Source organism: Dermochelys coriacea, chromosome 6 (assembly GCF_009764565.3).
Source record: "Dermochelys coriacea isolate rDerCor1 chromosome 6, rDerCor1.pri.v4, whole genome shotgun sequence".
In the NCBI taxonomy this organism is placed as follows: Eukaryota; Metazoa; Chordata; order Testudines; family Dermochelyidae; genus Dermochelys; species Dermochelys coriacea.
In genome coordinates, this window is record NC_050073.1 from 106,198,834 (window position 1) to 106,221,962 (window position 23,129).

A 23,129-nucleotide genomic window follows, 5' to 3' on the forward strand; every position below is an offset into this window, starting at 1 on the left:
TTGTTGGAGCCTTCCTTGGAAGACTAGAAACCTAGCATTGGAGCTTTCTCTGCCCTTACCTGAAGGAATAGAGGTTACAGCTTCCCCAAAGAAAACATCTAGCCAAGCATGGATTAAACACCCGGTAACAAACACAATAGTTTAAACCACTCTAACTAAACCTCCCTGCTACTAGAGTTGCCCAGATTTCATTTTCTTGTCCCTTGTAATGCCATAATCCCACTCGTTCTTCAGGTTTTAGAGTAGCAGTTTGTCTGTATCTGCCAAAAGAAAAGGAGGACTTGTGGCACCTTAGAGACTAACAAATTTATTTGAGTATAAGCTTTCCTGAGCTACAGCTCACTTCTTCCCTCATCCACAGAGTTCACCAGCAAAAACAGGCCAGAGAAAACCTGCTAGTTGTAGTGGAAAAGTAAATAGAGGCTGGGAAAAAGTGGTTTTTCTTCTCAACCTCTCTCCCATCTGCGGAATTATTGAAAGCTGCCTTGGAGCATAATAAATAATCCAGAAAGGGTGTGGAGGTATATTATTTTCCCTTTGCAGGGTCCTTTTCAAGTTTGCAGGGGAAAGACCAAGTAATCTAGACAACAGGGCCAACCTTTTCAAAAGCAGCCAGGGATTCAGGGTGCTACAATTTTGCACCCCAAAATTGGCAGCCCCTCTGGAAAATGTGCATCTAACCATCTAGGGGGACTCCTGGTCGGGTTATTTTGTAAGTGGCCTGCCTGGGTGCCAAGAGGCCGTTAGTCAGTGGAGAAGGTGATGAGGGACTGGACGTTGCCTGGCCGCAGGTTGGACAATAAACGCATCCACATAAGGGAAACCCACCTACGCCCTTTGAAATCCACGGACGGGTGGCCACCCTGGGGCGCGGATCTCGCTCCACCGGTGCGTGGGGCTCAGAGCCCTCGCCGGCCGGGAGAGGCGCTGGGCGAGGGACCGGACACTAGCCGGGGGAGCCCGGCTGCAGCCAGCCGCCCTGCCCCGTCTGTGCCGGGAAGCAAGAGGGGAAGGGCGCAGGAGAGGATCCCCCTGCTCCGCTCCGACCTCTGGCTCCCCAGTGCCGGGGCAGCCCCCGCTAGCTCCGCGGAGCGGCACAACCCCCCCCACCCCCCGGCGGACGAGCCACCCCCGATGCCGATGCGATCCCCCCTCCCCCCCCCACGCCGGGGAGGGGGGCGGGGAGGCTGGAGGAACTGGGGAAGGGGAGCGGCCTCTTCTCTTCCTCCCCCCCCCCCACTTCCCGTCACCTTTCACGGAGGAGTTTAATTATACGCCGGATCCTGACTGTGCCCGCGGATCCGCTGCGAGCCTCTGCCGAGGGGAGGGGAGGGGGGAGCTTTCGCTCGCTCTGCCGCAAAGACGGAGTCTCCGCGCCCGCCGCTGCCCACCCCCGGAGGTGCCAAGGGAGCTCGCGGAGCAGACCCCCCCCCCCCGGAGCGGGCGGGAGGGGGGAGGGGGGGAAGGTCGGGTGCCAGGTCCCCCTTTCCGGGCTGGAGGGGGAGCAGCCCGGCGCCCAGCTGCCAGGGGCATGTGCCTGTGCTCGTAGGTGGGGATATGCGCGGGAGGAGGGGGGGGGGATGGATTTCCAGGCGGTCACTTTCCTCTGCTGCTGCTTCCCCCTCATCCTGCCCCTTACCTCAGGTAAGAGCGCGCGACGGAGCCGGAGCCGCCCGGCGGGCCGCTGCGGCTGGCCCCAGCCGGGACAAGTTCGTGGCACTTGTGTCACCCGCGGAAAGATCAGCAGGCTCCGGGGCGGGGGGCGGGCTTCGGTGTCCCTGCGCGCTCGGAGGCACTTTTGTTCAGCTTCTCTTCGGTGTCGCCGGAGAAGGGGGTACGGGGGCGTGCGGTCCTGCGGCCGGGCGAGGGACGCTGGAGACGATGCGCGCGGGCGCACGACGGGCGAGAGCCTGGGGGAAGCGCTGCTAGATCCCCCGAACACAGCCGCCCCCGCCCTGCCCCAGTAACTTCCCCGTGCCCTGGAAAGCCGCAGCTGCCCGAGCAGACTACAATGCGGAAGAGCCCGTGTTCCCTCTTAAAGAGAAAAGGAGGACTTGGGGCACCTTACAGACTAACGCATTTATTGGAGCCTAAGCTTTCGTCAGCTACAGCTCACTGCATCGGATGCATTCGGTGGAAAAAACAGAGGGGAGATTGATAGACACACACGGAGAACATGACACAATGGGTTTATCACACACACTGTAAGGAGAGGTTTCAGAGTAGCAGCCGTGTTCGTCTGTATTCGCAAAAAGAAAAGGAGGACTTGTGGCACCTTAGCGAGCTGTAGCTCACGAAAGCTTATGCGCTAATAAATTTGTTAGTCTCTAAGGTGCCACAAGTCCTCCTTTTCTTTTTGCGAATACAGACGAACACGGCTGCTACTCTGAAACCTGTGTAAATACGGTAGCACTATCGCTAATACAATTCAATTGCTCTCTGTTTAGAAGGGTTTCAGAGTCGCAGCCGTGTTCGTCTGTATTCGCAAAAAGAAAAGGAGTACTTGTGGCACCTTAGAGACTAACAAATTTATTAGCGCATAAGCTTTCGTGAGCTACAGCTCACTTCATCGGATGCATTTGGTGGAAAAAACAGAGGAGAGAGATTTATATACACACACAGAGAACATGAAACAATGGGTTTATCATACACACTGTAAGGAGAGTGATCACTTAAAATAAGCCATCACCAGCAGCGGAGGGGGGGGGAAGAAGGAGGAAAACCTTTCATGGTGACAAGCAAGTTTCCTCTTGTCATCTTGGTGGGCAGTGGCTGGCGTGAACGGGAAGGACTTGTAACCTTAACGCAAGTAACGGGTTTAAAAACTTTCCAGAGGCCGCGGGGGTGTTTTCTTGTTGTTTGTTTGTTTGTTTGTTTGTTTGTTTTTAATGCCACCGTTGAAGAACCGAGTATTTCTTTACCCTGCGCATGTTTTTCTAGTTCAAGTTCCTTCCCAAAGTTCTCATTTTCTCTTGCAAGCTTATGCTCTAATAAATTTGTTCGTCTCTAAGGTGCCACAAGTCCTCCTTTTCTTTCTGCGGATACAGACTAACACGGCTGCTACTCTGAAACCTGTGATTTTAGAGAGACGCTTTTCTTCTCACTGAGTGCGAGCAGGGCTTTCTCTTGCCGTGTAATTATTTCAGACGTTAATGATTGCACGTGAGATGACGGTTATTTAGCAGATTAAAATATTTACATTCAATTGTCGGCAAAGGCAACGTGATTGTTTCTCTTTAACTTTTGCTATTCTCGTACACTTTAATCAAAATTAGTGTTTCTTCATAACATAGCCCTGTCGAATGGATGCAACATGCGTACTGTCACATTTTTAGAATGCAAATTATGTGCGACTAAAGGTACTCTTGTATAAATAAAAACATAATAGTATCTGTGATGTGCAAAACGACTTAGACCCTTTTATGTCATTTTCAGTTTTATGTAAATTGATATTAATATTGCAAAAAATGTCCATATGCTAAAGTGGTTTAACTTGTACAATTCTGAGGAACTTCCATTCCAGGTGTCTAATAGCTGAATAGCTAGGAGATATGTTTATTTAAAGTTACATTTTGTTTTTAGAATGAGAACAAATCTAAATTTGATACATTTTTGGTTGGTTTTAAAGCATCTATAATCTATAGAGGATGTGAGTTCTTTTTAGTACTGACACTTTACAAATCTCTCTCCCAGGTGTTGTTTGTAAACCTGGCTGCCACCCAGTAAATGGATTTTGTGAAAGTCCCAATGAATGCAGGTAAAGAGATCTACCAGCTGAGGTTATTAGTGAAGGGATGGGTTGTTTCAATAATACATTATTCCTGTAAAAAAAAAAGACAGAAATTAGAATGATTTGCCTGCTGAAAATGTGATGCTTTAAGGACACAGCTCTCCACTAACAGACTGTAACTAGAATTGTATAACATATTAAAGAAACCTGGATGCCTCTGAGAATTAGAGTATTTCTTTTAAAATATCCTAGGAGCACCTATAGAAAGATATTTAAGAGGGCTAAGTTATTTTAGGTTTAAAATATTTGTTTTTCTTCCACCTAAAGTGAATCGTTTTTCTTTAATTCTTTCCCCAGTATTTTATAAACATTGAAAGTCTTTTTTTTCCCCCAAATGCATTACACTTAGCAGTGTTATCTTTGCAAATTCAGTTTTTTGTGCCTTTTAAAAGGAGAACAGCCTGGTAATTATTTAAAAAAACCTCTGTATCTTGTCTGGTATCTATTTCAGGTGTCAACCAGGGTGGCAAGGAGCTCTCTGTTATCAGTGTGTTCCTTTTCCTGGTTGTGTGCATGGCAGCTGTGCCAAACCATGGCAATGTGTCTGTGAAGAAGGATGGGTTGGCAGCCTTTGTGACATAGGTTTGCAAATACTTTCCTTTAATAGAGCAACATAGTTTCCCAGAGATTAAATGAAGTGATTACAGCTCCATCTGGTGTTAGAAATATGCAAAAGCTTTTCCCTAGATGTTTTCTTTCTAAAATGAATATTTGACCGAAAACACGAAGAGACATGAATTTTTGGGGTGGGGGGGAGTGAAGGGGGAGAGAAAAAAAGCCCTATGCATTCACATTTTAGGTGAAAACACAATATCTTGTATAGTATAGTTCTGTGTATTGTTAGAATTATGCATAAAACCCTAATTCCATTTTTAACTATGATTGTCCCATGCAGATGGTAAATAACAAATTCTACACTGGTTCCGTAAATGTAAGAAGTCCCCGCGGGTGTGTTCAATCAGTTGAAGTAATTCATTATCCAACATCATGTGCATATGATAGTATAAGTTGAAATAAACACATCAGTTTGGTGCTTGACTAAATATTTTCTAGCAAAGGATTTGAATGGAACTATTAGAAGGTATAGCACTTAATTCTTCCCTCATTCAAACCACTGTAGATCAAAAGAAATTCCAGTGATTCAATGGAGTTACATTGGTGTTAAACCAGTAGAAAAGGAGAAGTGGGCTCATATTTTTGCCGTCTTCTGGGTTTCATCATTTTCTAGTTTATCAAAAATTAGTTTGTTGCTGTGTTCTGTAACTTGATGTTCAAGAAATCATTCTTATTCATTAAGCAATTCTCATTGAGTAACATTTTCAAAGTCTCCTATGTGACTTAGAGCCTAAATCCCATCATCTTTCAATTAAATTTGGGCTTTTATGGTCCAGATTTTCAAAGGTATTTAGACACCAAAGATGCAGATAGGTATCTAGAGAGATTTCAGAAATACTTAAGTAGATTAGATACTTTTTGTTTTTAAATTCCACTAGGCACCTATCTGCATCTTTAGGAATCTAAATACCATTGAAAATCTGTCACTTTTAAAAATGGAACTTAGTCACTTGAAATCAATGGGCATTAGAAACTTGATCTGGTTTGGCATTTCTGAAAATAACACTAGTTTCCGATCCAGATCTCCGGGCACCTAAATACTTTGAAAATCTGGTCCTAAGTCACTAAGTCCCTTTTGAAAATAACTTGGGTGGATTTGAAAATATTACCTATTATCTCTATATTTAGTAAAACCAAGCGTGCTCTACAGACATCCAAAAATTATTTCACTCAGCACTAGGATTCAGTTTTTGCAAACTTGAATCCAGGGCCAGCTAAGGACATGTCAAGAGTAATCAGAATGATAGAATTAGCTGTTTGTCTGACGTCTGGGTATATCAGGTATATTGAAAATCACGCCAGTCCAATGGATTTAGCTAGTCTGGACATGTTCTCTAATTCATATTGGGTCAGCAGAGAGAACTTCCTCCCTGTTATTGGATGGCCTTTACCCGTGATTGTCATGATCCAATAAAGGAATATAACATGACATGGAGCAACTGCTCAGTCATTGGATTGGACCCTCTTCTGCTAGGAAGATGGTGTCAGTTGCCTGGTTGTATAAAGTTGTGATGAATTGCTATAACTCATTAACACATACCACTAATCCAGATTTGATCAGGTTAGGAAGAAAGAGGAAATTCCACAGGACAAATAGGAGGCTTCTGCCCAATTTGGGATGGTTAGCATGTATGAATAACTGACTTTCATATGGAAACGCTAAATCCAATCCAGTACCTCAGTATAAAATACTAGACTCCTACTTATAAAGGAATCCCCCTTAACATTTTATCTTTGCATGTGAGAAGTGGAGACAACCACTATTACATTTTCACAGGCAAATGGACCTAAACTGGCATTTTTAGCTGCTCAGGCAGTCTATAGCTATGAGTGTACACCAGATCAAAACATACATTTACTATGTTGCTCTAAAGAATCAAGAAAGTTCATAAGTAATGCACCTTTTTATGGGAAGTTGTTGCACTTCCTCAATGTCCTCCATTTTTGCAACTTTTAAAGACTGTATATGTTTGCCAAGGTATTTCTGTATGCAGCCACTGCTTTGACATTGTCAAGGGAGAATGAATGCCAGCTAGAAAAGATGCAAAACTGACTGTGGGAAAGCTGATGAGGTCTGTAGTTTGTTTGATAGATATATACTTTAAAAACGTGAGCATATTCTGAGCAGCTACTTTGCTAATTAAACAAGGAGGAAACTGGAGGAGATTTTGAACTGCCTTGGTATATTTTGCTCAAATTTCATTGTGCATCACTTAAATTTCCAGTTTGTATAGTTTTCGGACATGCACCTGTATAGTTGTTCTAAATCTTCTCATTGCCTAGCCACTGTTTTTAATAGAGTTGGGCCCTGCTCCACAGTTCAGATCCAGGTTGAACTTCCCCAAAGTTTGGAGGTATTCAGATTTGGGGGTTGGTGCAGCCCGTTCTGAGGAAATGGGCCAGCAGTGGTGGTATTGTTTATTGTTGGTAAGGGACTCCAGCCCACGCTTGAATGTCTACACACCAATTTTTAAGCTCCAGGGCCCAAGCCTCTTGAATCTGAGTCAGCTGACCTGGGAAAGTTGCAAGTTTTTTAATCCCCTTGTAGACATACCCTGAGTTATTTAATCACATGCTTGAAGATGAGTACATGCTTGAGCACTTTACCGGATCAAGGCAAGAGGGTAGAGCACTTTGCAGTATCCAACCCCATATTTAAAACCTGTACACATGTGTCAGGGTGTAACCAGGTTGGCCACTTCTCATGCACCCCCTTTTGGCCTAGGGTGACTACCTCAGTTTCCCCACTTGGACTGTTCAAATAAAACTTCCCTTCAAGCTTTTTCTTGGTCAAAATATAAAATAAACTGCAAATAAAACTCAAAATCCCCAAATAAAGTCCATTCCTAAATCCACACAACATAAGATTTCTCTTCCTTCTCCCAGGCCTTCCTGCCTGGGGCAACTCCCCTGGTCTCTGGGTCATCACTGCAGGAGCCTTTCCTCACTTTCTCCAAAAGCTGCCACAGCTTCCTAGGTTGTCCCCTTTATTGCACCCTCCTGTTCCTTTTACACCAAAATCACTTGATTCCTCTCAGGTGAGACTCATGCTACAATCAGGGTTGGCTTAGCCCCAGCCTGTGGTGAAAGCCACCCTGTTAGAGAGGGTTTCTCTTTCTTTCTTTCTTTCTTTCTTTCTTTCTTTCTTTCTTTCTTTCTTTCTTTCTAGCTTTAACTTTCAAAACAGAGGGGAAAACCAGTGTGGCTAGTTTATTCTATGGAAACCAGGGCAAAAAGCCCACAAAATTAGTGCCATTATAGTAACTATGGTGTTCAGAATATGTGCCAGGTATCTTAATGACAGCTCGTTTGGAACATAGGAGTCCCCACAGCAGATCAAATCAATGGTCCATCTAATGGTCTCTGATACTGAGTGGTGCCAGATGTTTAAGAGGAAGGTGCAAGAAACCCTCCAGTGAACTGCTACTGGGGAAGTTTCTTCCTAATGCAAACAATTAGTGATTGCTGAAACATGAGGGTTTAACTCTTTGTACCTCCTATTTTAATTCTATGTAAAGCAACTGTAGATATTCTCATCCATGTAAACGGCTAATCCTTTTCTGAGTTCTCTTAAGCTCTGGGCCTCAGTTATCTCTTGTGGAAAGAAATTCCACTGCTCATCCATCATTTGAGAGAAGAGTAGGGGGAAATTCAAGCATAATGGTGCTTTTTTTTTTAAAGTAGAGAATTTATTCCTATAAGCTCAAGGATTGTGTCATTTTCCTAGCTAGTGAGCTGTTATATGCTTTATTTTCTTTCCTTCCTTATTTTCTTCTTATATATTTCTTATTTAATGTTATTAAATGTGTGTCTATTGCAGGGTATCTCCTTTCTCCTGTATAAGGGTTGTGTTTGGTTAGCTGCCCTTAAGGGCACAGCAATATGGGCACACAACACTGCTGCAAAATGCAGCCGAGGCTATTTTGGTCCTTGTGGAAACCACAGTTTACTCACAAAAGTTCACATAAAGTGGTAGTGTGGCAATCGGGACAGACTAAGATAGTGGAAAATAGGCCCCTATACAGGGGGAAGAGCATTTTACTGTAATTGTAACTGGACAACGTTTAAATCCTGTGGTTTATCCTGTGGGTTTAGGTGGGAAGTAGAATTTAATATTCATCACATCCTTATTTATCACTTTAGAAAAAAGTATACGCACAGTGCTGTCACTCAAAATGCGTGTGTGAGCTTGCAAGATCTCACAGCAAGTTGCAAGACTTCACAGCAGCTACCATGTTATCTTGGTTCATTTATTTATTTATTTATTTCATTTTAAATCTTCAATAGTTGCTCTGGAGGAGACTCAGTCTAAGAGGGTAATTGTGAAAGATTATGTGCGTGACTTATAAGGTAAAAATATAACAGGGTCCACTCTTCTGGCACCATCATGTAAGAGGTAAATGCCAACCAGCAAAGACTATACCACAGAGAGAGGAACAAGTTGAAGTTCAAAGGTGTTTTGTAGAGCTAGGCTGGAAACAGTTTTCCCATCCCACAAAAATTTTCCCATTCTGCATCGGGATGAAACTGAGACCTTTCAAAGTTTTTCATGTAAACAAGAAGCCCTCCACAGTAGCCAATAGTCCAGTAAGGGCATCTATCTGCAATTTGAAGGACACAAGTTCAAGTCCTTGCATCACCCACATCTCAGGTGAGCCACCGAGCTACACAGTCACTCTCTCTCTCTCTGGCCCAATGAATATTTAATTGAGATAGACACCATGATGCCAGAATAGCAAAGATGGTGATTAGGGATGTTGGAAGATCCAGGCTCAAGTCCCTGCTCAACAACAGGCAGAACAAGGACTTGACCCTGGGTTCTCAGATGAGTGCCATAACCATTGACAGGTTACTTATTGTGGGGACAACGTGTTTCTCTCTCTCTGTCTGGTTTTGCCCAGAATTTTCAACCAGGACCCAAGTAACCTTTCCAATGAATTTTCATTGAAACCAGCCCTCTCCTAAGAAAAATTTCAGTTTCAACCAAATTGGCATTTGCTGGCACCCTCCCCCCCCGCTCAAGAAAATCTAAATTCCTAAACAGCTCCTGTGTTTTGTTACTTACAAATATCAGTTGTCTCTTTAAAAATGTAAAATGCTTTTGTGTAGGACTTCAAACATCAGGCAATCTGGAGAAATTTGTAAATATACCATTTTTAGATTGCCCATTGCTTTATCTGATTTACATATATGAAGTAGTTGGGAATATGAGGTGGTGTTTATAGTAATCAGTAGCTCTCCCCCCACCACTAACTTTTTATTGTTAATATTACTTATTCATAGAGAGAAGCAATCCAAGTGTATTTCACAAAGAGAGAGCTAATGGTGGGGGAACAAGCTGACAGTGACTGTGAAGTAACTGAACAATCTGTCCTCCATTAGAGAGAAGAATAAATCAAAATATATGCAATGCAGGATGAAGGACCTTTAAAAATGCACTTAGTCTTTTTGCATTGTTTACTATTTAATGGCTTTTATATGATAAAGTAGACCCTGATTTCTCATGTGCTAAATATTTAACATTTACGACTAATGGTTTTTGATGTAACAAAACTGTCTGTTTTTGTTAACACAGATATTCACCCATGTTCTTCAAAACCCTGCACCAATAACTCAACATGCATAGAGACGGGAGATGGAGGATATATTTGTTTGTGTGCCAAGGGATTTACAGGAAAAAACTGCCATCTGAAAAAAGGGCCCTGCATTATTAATGGGTAAATATTGATTTCTGATATAAATATACAGTCCTACTAAATTTTTCTCTGGTTTTCTTTCTTTGTTCATAAAATGTTTGATATGTAGCACATAACTTTTCAGCCTACATGATAGTTTAGTTTCTAGCCTATTTGTTTCTAGACTCAAATTGACTAATTCTGATCTATTCCTATTATATAAATATGATCAGATTTTTAGCATGAGTCTGTGTGAATAATTTGAACCTCAAATATTCAAAATTGCACATATTGTAGTAATATTATGTTTGGGGTTTTTTACAGTTTCAATAGATAAACTTCAAAAGTATGTTCTAGGTGCTCTTAACAAATAATTAAAAATACAATCCAATTATGATCAAAACAGCAGTAGCCAACCAGCAACCTCCCTCAGCGCAAAAGAACCCAGTCTGCAACACCAAGGTATTTGAACTCCCATAAAACTCTACACCCAGTGTAGTAGTTAAATAAGTGGAGATATTCGGTTGGAGGGATAGCTCAGTGGTTTGAGCATTGGCCTTACTAAATCCAGGGATCCGATGAAGTGAGCTGTAGCTCACGAAAGCTTATGCTCTAATAAATTTGTTAGTCTCTAAGGTGCCACAAGTACTGCTTTTCTTTTTGCGAATACAGACTAACACGGCTGCTACTCTGAAATAAATCCAGGGTTGTGAGTTCAATCGTTGAGGGGGCCATTTAGGGATCTGGGGCAAAAATTGGGGATTGGTCCTGCTTTGAGCAGGGAGTTAGACTAGATGACCTCATGATATTCTATGATTCTCATTAAATCAGCAGAGAAGGGGTGGGGGTATGTGCTGCTTCCTCGGGCCACAGAGCGGAGATGGAGTTTCTTTCTTCTAGCCACCCACATTCCCAGTAGCCCCTGCCTTTATGGTCAGCTAAACCCACCAAACCTCAGGCTTCCTGAAATGCCTGTCCAAATTGATGAGCTTGGCAGCATGCTGTAAGGGTATGTTGACACTGCAGCTGGGCGTGTGCTTCCCAGATTGAGTAGACAGATATGTGCTAGTTTTGCTTGAACTAATGTGCTCAAAATAGTAGTGTTGCTGGGGATAGCACAGGCAGCAGCTTGGCTCGCTGCTTGAGTACAAACCATCTGGTCTCCCTGAGTATGAACTCAGGTGGCTAGCCCGAGACACTGCCTGTGCTACCCCTGGCTTCATGGCTATTTTTAGCACATTCGCTCAAGCAGACCTAGCAGTGTTGAAAGACCTAAAAATCAACAAATTGGATTAGTGGGATGGGACTGGAGAGAGGAGAGGGTTGTATTTGATAGTGAAGGGCTCTGGCGCAGAACAGCCTTCCAGCAGCTCCTTCTCCTCTGTACAAAGGCATCCCCAGCTCAAGCACCTCCATTAACCTCTGTAGCTGGCATCCAAGTGGCCATTTATTTATTCACATTTGTAACACTGCCTTTCTGATATGTATTGGGCCTGATCCAAAGCCCAACAAAACCCAGGGAAAGAATTCCCTTGACTTAAATGGATTCCCTTTCTGTAGTACTTCACTAACTGGCTGTTGGGAAGATTTTCTCATGCACAGTAAGCATGCATAAAACTGTCCAGTCATATGTCGAATTAGTCATTTGTATGCTCATAACTGAATATGCAGTCACAATATCTGCATGTACAAGTTCGGCACATATGCATGTGCATATGTCTGACAGCATGGCACATAAAGTAGGTAAGTAGACAATTGGCGGGTGTTTATGTGCAAAATATTAACTATTCCTTAGACCTGTACTGTAAGGTAAATCATCTATAATGTACAAATTACAGGAAATTAGTACCAGTAAATGAAATCAATTAAGAAATATAATGTCTGAAATATGGATATTGTTTTAATTAAGCATGTAACAAAAGATTTGGACAGATAAATATTAAGAGGCTGAAACAGCAGCAAGGGATTAGAAGGAATATAATTTAGTGAAATTCAAGCTTTTATTCATTGGTGAAGGCTGGCAGTATTCTGATACAATAAACTCTACATGCAGTATTGTATTAATGGCTGAACTCAAATTACTGTGTGGAAAATAGACTTTAAGGTATGAACCTATTAATTAAGAAACCTATTCCCTGTGAGTCTTGTCTTATTATGGCTTTTGGCTGCACATTTTGTCCATGACTCAGTTGTCACTAGGTTTTAATAATATAGCTGGGAACAGAACTGTCTGAAAAATGATGAAAAAACGGTAAATAATTTTTTAACGAAATATGAAAAAATCCAGCCAGCTCTAGATTCTTAGGAGGAATTTAATCTGTTCTATCAAGGGTCTTCTCACATTCTCCTAGTATCTGAAGCCCTTTAATCCTCTTGTATTTTATTATGGAGAAGCAGGAGCTTCACTACGGTTAAGGCTGCTACCAGCTTACATTATAAAATGCTGTTTTAGCTTCCCTAGAGCTTTAGTTTGGAAAATTGTCTTAGCCTGAAAATTGGCAGATTTCCCCTGAGGTTGAAGCAGAATATTTCTGCAAAGCTTGAAGAAAATTAATCAATTTCTGTGTTATAAATCACTTTAAAAATAATTATCCTGATTTGAAACATTGACTTTTGTCTAAGATTTCCTTGTCTCCCTTTAGCTCAACAGTGGTTTGTTACAACCCTTTTAGCCTTTCCATGTAGTTAAATCTCCTTGGAAACTTCTGCACTCATTATATTTGATGAAAATGGGTTGTAATTGAGCAAACAAATATTTATTTTGTATAAGGCTGTTGCCCAAACATGCCCCCACTGACTTCAAGCTGGAGACTCTTGCTGAAATACTCGGGGTTCAACTGATCAACATATTTGGGGTTGGGAAGGAATTTTCCCCTGGGTCAGATTGGCAGAGACCCTGGGAGTTTTTTGCCTTTCTCTGCAGCAGGGGGCACTCTCAGGTTTAAACTATTGTAAATGGTGGATTCTCTGTAACTTGAAGTCTTTAAATAATGATTTGAGGACTTCAGTAACTCAGCCAGGGATTATGGGTCTATTATATGATTGGGTGGGTGAAGTTCTGTGGCTTGTAATGTGCAGAAGGCCAAAGTAGATGACAATGAAGGTCCCTTTTGACCTTAAAGTCTATGAGTCTATGACTTTGTTCCAAACCTGTGCTCTGTAATGTCAGTGGAAGATTTTTGCCATTGACTTTATTGGGGCCAGGTTGGATAATTTGTGTACGTGTGAGTTATTTTACCCTCATTGGTTGGTTGCAGTTTACAATGTAAGGATGGCTGATGTTCAGTGCTCGGTAAGGGAATTGGTGGCATAACAAAGGCCTAACAGAAATCTTCCTTTAACTCAGATGGTAGAGGTTTGGCTTTTAGGAACTGGAGGGACACAATTCCAATCACTGCTCTGCAGGTATGTGTTTTGTTATGGAGGGGCGATAGCCTGTCTCCTGTTTATGTGTTTTGTATAGCACCTAGTACACTGGGGCTCTGATCTGATTGGAGTCTCTGTCATGGTTCAGAGCTAGTTGCACCTTTGAGTGTACCCTAACACCTTTGAGTGTACCCCCACAGGTGTTAGGCCTCATGCCCTTACCTTTTTCTGGGTGAAACCCACATTTCTCCCACTCTTGAACTTCAGCACCATGTGGCCTGACTGGGTTTTGCACCTGCAAGTCTTCCTTTTGAGGGCTTGTGATCAGTGCTAACTAGAAGAACTAGACAGCTTTCTTAAACAAAGTCTTGTTTAATCTTAACAGTAAGAATAAAGAAAGCATAAGAGAAAATGGATTTTAAACCAAGAAAAGGGCTACACACATCTTTCTTACTTAATGCATAGGAAGGCCTAACTTCTTGGAACCCCAAGTAGGTGTCAGTGTTTTTGTCAGCCTGTACCCCGTGAACAGCTCCCTGACCATTGCCTGATCTCCGGAGAAGGAGACTTTTTACCTTGTCTGTGCTCCTTTTGATTTCTTCAATCCCAACCCTGGCAAAACAAGACTTCTGACTTGGCTCTGGCCTGAAAGTAGCATCTTCACAGCTAATAGTTCAGGCATTCTGTCTTACTGACCCCCAATATGCTTACTTGGAGCCATCATGTAGCCTTCCTGTTTGTTAACAATCCTGCTATTAAAGTAAACCAACATATGCATGCAGTTAGGGTGACCAGATATCAAGTGTGAAAAACTGGGACAGGGGGTCGGGGGGTAATAGGTGCCTATATAAGAAAAAGCCTCAAATATTGGGACTGTCCCTATAAAATTGGAACATCTGATCACCCTACATGCAATAAATATTTCAGTAACTATCCCAATAACTAGGTCATATACAGTGTTCATGAATTATTACAGATGAGCTCCTGACCTTCACAAAAATATTCCTGAATGCTACCTACTGGATCTGGCCCTGTATCCTGGGGAAATTATTGTATTCATATGCTGGCTTGAAAGTAATGTGCCCTGTTTCCTAACATTCCTTAAAGCAGTGTTTTCCAAATGTTAGAATGCTGAGACTTCTTCAGGAATATTAAACAAATTGCAACTCTCCTTCAACTCTGTGTTGTTACAGATCTACCCAGTTTAATTTATACATCTTCTGCACCCACTGCCTTCTAGCCCTTTGTATCTCCTTTGGGTGTGGGCGCACCCCACATTTTGGGAATTACTGATGTAGATCTTTATGATTTTTTATTCTTTCTTACATGACTGGATGGAACAGTTATCAGTGTTGATGTTGTAAAGTGTCATCACTGGCATCTGAGTTAACACTTGATGTGAATAGAACAGTTCGCACATCAGAGCTATTATTTCAGCTTATTTGCAAACTCAGGCAGATATCACTGTATCAGTTACACTTGGATCAAGTGCTGAAAATTTTCTTCACAATCATAACAGCTAGAGCCAACTTTTTTTTTAAATGAGAGCAGAGTCCCTGGAGAACAATAAAGTGGTCTATCCATATCCACTTGGCTAGTAGTTCATGCACCACTTTTTGTGAAACATTGTCTTAAAAGATGAGTGTTTAATACAGTAGAATTGCTGCTGTGTTCTTAGAGAATTAACTTTAATATATTACTTATTTTAATCATATACATAACCTTATGTGAATAATAATAAAGGTGTTCTTAAAATTTCCCATGATTTCTCTAAATTTTGTTCTGCTTTGTTTTACACATATGCAATATTCAGATTCAGATTTCTTTTGGCTCAATCCTCCAATTTGTCTAGGTCACTCTGGACCCTATCCCTCCCCTCCAGTGTATCTACCTCTCCCCCCAGCTTAGTGTCATCTGTGAACTTGCTGAGGGTGCAATCCATCCCATCATCCAGATCATTACTGAAGATATTGAACAAAACCTGCCCCAGGACCAACCCCTGGGGCACTCTGCTTGATACCGGCTGCCAACTAGACATCAAGCCATCGATCACTACCCGTTAAGCCTGATGATCTAGCCAGTTTTCTATCCACCTTATTGTCCATTCATCCAATCCTTATTTTTTTAACTTCCTGACAAGAATACTATGGGAGACTGTATCAAAAGCTTTGCTAAAGTCAAGGTATATCACATCCACTGCTTTCCCCATATCCACAGAGCCATTATCTCATCATAGAAGGCAATCAGGTTGGTCAGGTATGACTTGCCCTTGGTGAATCCATGCTGACTATTCCTGATCACCTTCCTGTCTTCCAAGTGTTTCAGAATGGTTTCCTCGAGGACCTGCTCCATGGTTTTTCCGGGACTGAGGTGAGGCTGACTGGCCTGTAGTTCCCCAAATCCTCCTCCTTCCCTTTTTTAAAGATGGGCATTATATTTGCCTTTTCCCAATCGTCCAGGACCTCCCCTGATCACCACAATTTTTCGAAGATAAAGGCCAATGGCTCTACAATCACATCAGCCAGCTCCCTCAGCACTCTCCAATGCATTTGATCCAGCCCCATAGACTTGTACAAGTTCAGCTTTTCTAAATAGTCCTTAACCTGTTCTTTCACCACTGAGAACCTCACCTTCTTACCTCCTCCTCATACTGTGCTGCCCAGTGCAGCAGTCCAGGAGCTGATCTTGTCTGTTAAGACTAAGGCAAAAAGAGTATTGAGTACTTCAGCTTTTTCCACATCATCTGTCATTAGGTTGCCTCCCCCATTTGGTAAGGGTCCCACACTTTCCCTGAGCTTCTTCTTGTTGCTCACATACCAGTAGAAACCCTTCTTGTTACCCTTCACATCCCTTGCTAGCTGCAACTCCAATTGTGCTTTAGCCTTCCTAATTACACCCCTGCATGCTCGAGCAATATTTTCATACTCCTCCCTAGTCATCTGTCCAAGTTTCCACTTCTTGTAAAGTTCCTTTTTGTGTTTAAGCTCACCAAAGATTTCTCTATTAAGCCAAGCTGGTCTGAATCTTTTGGGTCTGTATGCTCTCAGTCTGGAACCAGCAATATGAAGGAGTTACCATTTGAAGACCTTCACTTGCTTGCGCTTTCACTTCTGTTTCAGTAAACGGGCAGTGCATCTGTGATATGCTGGTGGACATTCCAGTGGCAGTTTCTGACCTTCTGAAGGTGGCTGACAGAGGAAGAGGATATAGATGTGGAAGAATGGAACTTGCAAATGCTGCTTGCAACTCTCAGTGTAGCCACTGATTCCGTATATAGATCAGTGCTTCTGGAGCTGGGCCTGAAGCACAAACTGGTGGGATCACATCATCACAGGGACCTGAAATGACCAGCAGCAGATCCAGAACCTTTGCATGAAGAAAGCTGTATTTTTGTGAACAGCTTGCCCCAAGACTCCAGCACCATGACATGCATGAGGGTAGCAGTGCCAGTCCAGAAGCAGGCCATTGATGGGACTCATGTGCCCATGATTTGGTCTCCGCAAGGAGGACATGAGTACATAAACTGCAAAGAGTACTGCTCCATTACTAGGCAGACCCGTGTGGACCTCTGAGGATGATTTATGGATGCCAGGATGGGCTGCACTGGAAAAGTTCATAATGCCAGGGTTTCTCAATGATTGGGAGTCTACATTCAAGGACAGGCTGGGACAATATTCCCACCAAATGATTGTCATAAATGGAGTTACTGTCTCCACTGTTATCCTGGTGGATCCTATGTATCTCCTTTTGCCTTGGCTTATGAAACCATATTCTGATCTCAGAGGGCCTGGCAAAAGACAATTCAATTACACTCTCAACAGGCACAGAACAGTAGTTGAATGTTCATTTGGCAGACTGAAATCTCACTAGTGCTGTTTACAGACACATTTGGATGCCTGTGTCATCAGTGTTATCTGTATTATTGTGGCTTGCTGTGTTCTTCATAATCTGGGTGAAGCCAAAGTTGTGCCATTTGCCCCTGAATGGACCTTCACAGTAATGGATTGCTGTACCAGTACACTCAAACAGAAAGTGCACTTATTACAGTTGGGACAGAATGTAACCTGGCAACACAAATCAGGGAATCTATGTTCCCACATTATGGATTTGCATGATCCAATGGAAAAGGGACAATAGTAGGTTTATGAATGTTCTTGTACAGTCTTTACAGTAAATGAGGTACTGTCACATCACAAATGAAATACGCGTGTGTGCGGGGCGTGGGATTTCCATGCATTGTAGTTATGAATGACAGGACTGCTTATGAACTGGCAAGAACTGTGGATTTAGTGTATGGCTCAATGTAGACAAATGTATTGAGAAATAGTGTTTGCATGCAGCTTCCCAGCTGTCCCTTAGCATTTGTACACAGTGAGTTCGCAGAGATGTGGTTCTTATCCCTGGCTTTTCAGTAGTCAGGCTTGAGTCAATTAATCTGCTCCCTGCACCAGTCCCTGGTCTGGTGAACAGTGCTGCCAGCTTCTTTGCTATTAGCTGGAATATGTGGCTAATTCTGGAACTCTTGCTGAAGTTGAACTGTTTGCTCGCTTTGCCTCAGAGATTAACCAAAATCTGGCTGTGCTCCCATGACTAGCTAGTGGTATGTTTAGCAGATGATTCCTTTGTTTTGGTGGCCATTATAAATGCAGGAGAAGGTTCACTCTGCTTGCAGCTCAATGGTCAGAACAAAATGGAAAGGTTAAATGTCAAGCAGCTGTACTTGAACCAGGTGCGTTGCTTCCATTTCCTGGGAGTCGATTAGCCAGTCTTGGGATAGAAAGGTCAAAGGATGCTGTCCCAGAGGATTGTGGGATACCATTTGTGGACTCTCAGGACCTTAATCTGGAAGTCTTGGATCTGAGCTGTGCCCACACTGCACTATAATGGATTTTGGGCCTGAGCCCATTTGGGACTCAGGCTCAAACCCTCTACTTCTGCAGGGTCCTGGGACCTGGGTCTATGTTAGATAGAATTGTGTGTAGATAGAAGAGTTTGAGTCTGAGCCTAGACTTACATTGCAATGTAGATATACCTTGAGAGTCTGGGAAGTTGGGCCATTCCACCTCCAGAGATATGGGGTACTAGGGGAACATCCACCACCTGCTCATTCCTCTGAAGCTTATCTCATCTTCTGATGCAGTCCAAACCACAGTTATCAGTAGATCTCCTAAGGCACCCAAGTCCCAGTGTGGGAATCCATAATGGGCAGGTCATTTAGCCAGTTGCAAATATTAACTATGTATGTGCATATAGCTGGAGCATGAGAACAGTGATGTTCCATTCTCTACTAGTCTTTGGATCTCCCACTATAAGTGCAATATTTTTAAATAATTATTTGAGTAATCTTTTCATGTACTGGCAGGTACTATGCTATATGCCTTCAGGAATATGGAATGATTGAGTCCTGTAAAGGTTAACGTTCTTTCAGTGTATGACGTTTTGCTGCTGCATGTAAAATTATCATGAAAGTGAGATGGAAATTCATTTGCTACCTCTTCCATGAGATTCCTGTTCTGCCACAGTGCAAGTAATGGACCGAATTATGCTGTAAATAACAACCCCATTGATTTTGCAAAATGTGGCCCACTGTCATGTATGGCCCTATCTCTTGGCAGCTCTCTCTGGAATACTAATGTAGTCCAAATTAGGAAAGACATGTTTCTGTAATAAATGTAGTGGGTTCTGTTCAATATGTAAGTCAGTGACGCATCAAATAGTAATCTCAAACGGGTTTATTAAGTCAGATTTCTCTAACTACAAATAGAACAGCATGTAACAGAAAGGTGGTACTCACCAACCAGTTGGGGAGGGGGGTGGTCAGTCTGCATCTCACCCTGTCCCAGAATGATTTACATTTCCATAGGTTTTTATAGATTCATTATCAAATGAGTTATGCCCTATATTTCTATCATAATAACTTTAACCTCCTTAGCAATAAAGCATAACATGAGTTAAAATTACTCTTAACCGGTCATTTCACTGTGTCCTTTGTGGTTTGGAATGTTTTAATAAATTGGCCAATCATATGGTAATGTCATATTGTGGTTATACACAAGGTAAATAATATTCTTCTTAAATGCTTCCATCCTACATGCCCTTTCTTGTGGTTTCGGTTACAACTTCATAACTTGTTGTTCACACAGCATAGCCAACTACAAGGCACAAAACAACCTTAAGCAGACCTAAAAATAGGTCATACTCTTAAGCTTACTTCTACTCTATAAGCAATTTAACTTGTAGCTGTTAGTAATATCTATTGTTTCTCTGATATAACTTTTGCAAGGCCTCATGGTACTCTTGCCTACATATTAACAATCTCTTACCATAACTAGGAGAGATGTTTGGAGCTTGTAGGTTAAATGCTAACATTTCTAAATTAACTTATTTAACTTTAAATGGTTTGTGATAATATTTAAATTCTGATGGGATATTCAGGATTACATTAGGGATCAGCAAATAAAAATACTTCTGGAAGAAAAATTCATGAAACAAGTAATTGTGAATGTTTTCAGTGTTGACTATATTGATTTAATCTGAGTAGCTGATAGCGCTCTGTTTTTGCACAACTTCTCCATTACTTTCCTTTATCTGGCTGCCACCCTATCTTGCTGAGTCCTCTGAGATTGCACTTAGTACAATCTTCCTTTAATAGTTATTGAGTGAATTTAATACTAATGAAATATGCTGACTTGACATCCCTGGAGGATGAAGTCCTCTTCTCTTCCACAGAAAGGGTGTAGCAAAACAACCTGTGTTTTCTAGCCCTGATGTGTATGAACCACCTCTAGAACTGAGAGAATTATCTTGTTTCCATGTTGTTGGCTTTTCTGTGAAGACTATTAAGGAGGATGTTGACTGGGCTGGATTTTGCGCTGTGAACACTTATCTAGTAGTAATTGGAATAAGATAATTTCACACAGGCAACCAAGCAGCCATGAGGTGGATCCAACCTTTGAACACTACTGACTTGGGTCCTTTCAAATTTGGGACCTAGATGTGAAAAGTTTGGTATCCTTGTTACCAGTCTCCTGAGCTACCGCCTTGTCAATCCTTTTGAAATAACAATTTTGATTGTATATGATTTCTTTTGACAAGATTATTCTCACTTAATGTATTTATGCAAATAACAATGAAAATGTTTGTATTGTTTTCAATGCTTTGAGGTTTCAAAGTGTCCCGAATTCTTCCAGCCTCTCAAATGTACAGGATATGACTATGTTATAGACATACAATAAAAATAAATGTCTCCACATCAGCTATTATGCCTGTTGATATTTTATATTGAATATACCTAGATTGTGTTTTGACTAATTACTGAGGAAAAACTAAGCCATGCTGGCAATATCTTTGCTCACTCTGGTCTGAATACCTACTCAACCATTCCTCAGATCACTAGATCTAACCAGACAAGCACATTGGGTTGCTTAATTTCAAAAACAGTTTTAAATCTCTTCAGATAGGATTTGTAAATTAGGATGTGCAGAAGAGATTCCAGACTTTAGAGGGACAGCGTATATTGATAAAGATGTTGGACAATTCATTCTTGATGCAACTCCATGGACGTCAATGACATTCCACCAAGAACTGATGTGGTTCATGATCTAGTAAAGAAAATTACCCCTTTTTAATTATCTGAAATGTTGCATATCTGCTTATTTCATTTACATTTTCTTTAAATTCCCATCTGTTTTGTCTTGCGTTCCAGCTCTCCTTGTCAGAATGGGGGAACATGTGTTGATGACAAGGGATTTGCGCCTCATGCCTCCTGTTCGTGCCTTCCGGGTTTTGCTGGCAATTTTTGCGAAATAGATGTAGATGACTGTGAACCCAACCCATGTGAAAATGGAGGAACGTGCACGGATATTGGTGGAGGTTTCAACTGTCATTGCCCTATTGGCTATATGGGCAAATCCTGCAGCAGCCGTGTCATATTCTGTGCTAGCAGCCTATGTGAAAATGGAGGAACATGTCATGAGCATCCTGAAGGAGGATTTGAATGCGTATGTAAGCCGGAATTTGTTGGTGTAACCTGCACATATCTCAGCAGAAACACAAGTCTCCATGGTGTGAATACAGAGGCCAAACACGGGCACAGTTATAATCTACCCCCAAATGCTCATCTGAAGTCAGTACCTCACCAAGAACATAAAGTCTTGAAAATAACAATGAAAGAAACAATCCAAAACACAGACCCCTTGCTTAATAAAAGTCAGGTCATATGTTTCATTGTTCTGGGCTTGCTTACATGTCTTGTTGTGTTGGGTACAACTGCGATTGTATTTTTTTCCAAATGTGAAATGTGGCTTGCTAATGCCAAATATCGCTATCTACTACGCAAGAAAAAGAATTGTTTTCTTCAGTCTAACAATGGGGAAAACCTTTCAGTTAACATAATTTTCCCAGAGAAGATCAAACTCACTAACTACACCAAGAACTACACTGCCATCTAGACTCCTTGAAAGCCTTGCAGCAACTTCCAGAGTTTTGTAGCAATATGTAAAGTTTTTTGAATTTGTTACCTGTGCCTGGCTTTGATGTTTTGTGCATACATTTGCTGTAATATGTTCTGGGAAGTACAGAAGAAATATGTTGTATCTGTGTTGCCAAATGAATTTCTCATTCCCAAAATAAAACTTTAACATAATCAGATTACAGAGCAAGGAATGTTCATTTGAATTTTTTTAATACAGCTATATTTTGTAAAATAAAAGAAATTTATCACAAGAGCAGTTTTCAACTTTATTGGATTGTGTAAGCTTGTTTGGCAAATATGGTACTCATAAATTACTTGCCAAGGCTTATTTTTTAAAAACAGTAATTGAGGGCTATACAGGCTTATTTACTAGTTTTGTGAATTCTAGCATGCTATGGTAAATGTGCCACAGGCATTAATATGTAGTGCTTCCTCTCATTGTGAGAGTCTTTAGAAACTGATCACAATCTGGCTCATTATCTTGAAACTTTCATCTATTGTACAAATGGTGCCAGTGTATTAAATAAATGGGGGGGGAACCCTCAAATTGTTATGTTTCAGAGTAGCAGCCATGTTAGCCTGGATCTGCAAAAAAGAAAAGGAGGACTTGTGGCACCTTAGAGACTAACAAATTTATTTGAGCATAAGCTTTCGTGAGCTACAGCTCACTTCATCGGATGCATTCAGTGGAAAATACAGTGGGGAGATTTATATACACAGAGAACATGAAAAAAATGGATGTTACCATACACACTGTAACAAGAGTGATCAGGTAAGGTGAGCTATTACCAGCAGGAGAGCTGGGGGGAAAAAAACCTTAAGAACGTCTGAGGAACAGCAGGGAGGTGAGGGGGGAGAATAAACATAGGGAAATAGTTTTACTTTGTGTAATGACCCATCCACTCCCAGTCTTTATTCAAGCCTAAGTTAATTGTATCCAGTTTGCAAATTAATTCCAATTCAGCAGTCTCTCATTGGAGTCTGTTTTTGAAGTTTTTTGGTTGAAGAATTGCCACTTTTTGTCCGTAATCAAGTGACCAAAGAGATTGAAGGTTCTCCGACTGGTTTTTGAATGTTATAATTCTTGATATCTGATTTGTGTCCATTTATTCTTTTACGTAGAGACTGTCTGGTTTGGCCAATGTACATGGCAGAGGGGCATTATTGGCACATGATGGCATATATCACATTGGTAGATGCGCAGGTGAAC

At 41.7% G+C, this 23,129-nt stretch overlaps 1 protein-coding gene across 5 annotated transcripts; it reads left to right on the forward strand.

The window, feature by feature from the left end:
- Window positions 1–750: 750 nt before the first annotated feature.
- On the forward strand, window positions 751–22,095 carry DLK1 (delta like non-canonical Notch ligand 1). Of its 5 annotated transcripts, XM_043516748.1 has the most exons (6): window positions 2,828–3,359; window positions 3,694–3,757; window positions 4,242–4,372; window positions 8,949–9,056; window positions 9,981–10,122; window positions 21,152–22,095. In XM_043516748.1, exons 1-6 carry the CDS (start codon window positions 3,314–3,316, stop codon window positions 21,894–21,896), a joined length of 1,236 nt encoding a protein of 411 aa, XP_043372683.1. In that variant the 5' UTR covers window positions 2,828–3,313; the 3' UTR covers window positions 21,897–22,095. The 5 variants fall into 5 exon arrangements, with proteins under 5 accessions (XP_038260150.1, XP_043372686.1, XP_038260152.1 ...); XM_038404222.2 differs by lacking the exons at window positions 2,828–3,359; window positions 8,949–9,056 and adding an exon at window positions 751–1,644; XM_043516751.1 differs by lacking the exons at window positions 2,828–3,359; window positions 8,949–9,056; window positions 9,981–10,122; window positions 21,152–22,095 and adding exons at window positions 1,421–1,644; window positions 8,693–8,937.
- Window positions 22,096–23,129: the final 1,034 nt, after the last annotated feature.

Excerpts from the sequence above, each read along its gene's own strand:
- DLK1 (XM_043516748.1), top strand. The coding sequence starts at position 3,314 with ATGCGTACTGTCACATTTTTAGAATGCAAATTATGTGCGACTAAAG. Across the intron at positions 3,758-4,241 it reads GAAAGTCCCAATGAATGCAG|GTGTCAACCAGGGTGGCAAG; the intron begins GTAAAGAGATCT and ends TATCTATTTCAG. Across the intron at positions 4,373-8,948 it reads TGGCAGCCTTTGTGACATAG|TTTTTCATGTAAACAAGAAG; the intron begins GTTTGCAAATAC and ends GACCTTTCAAAG.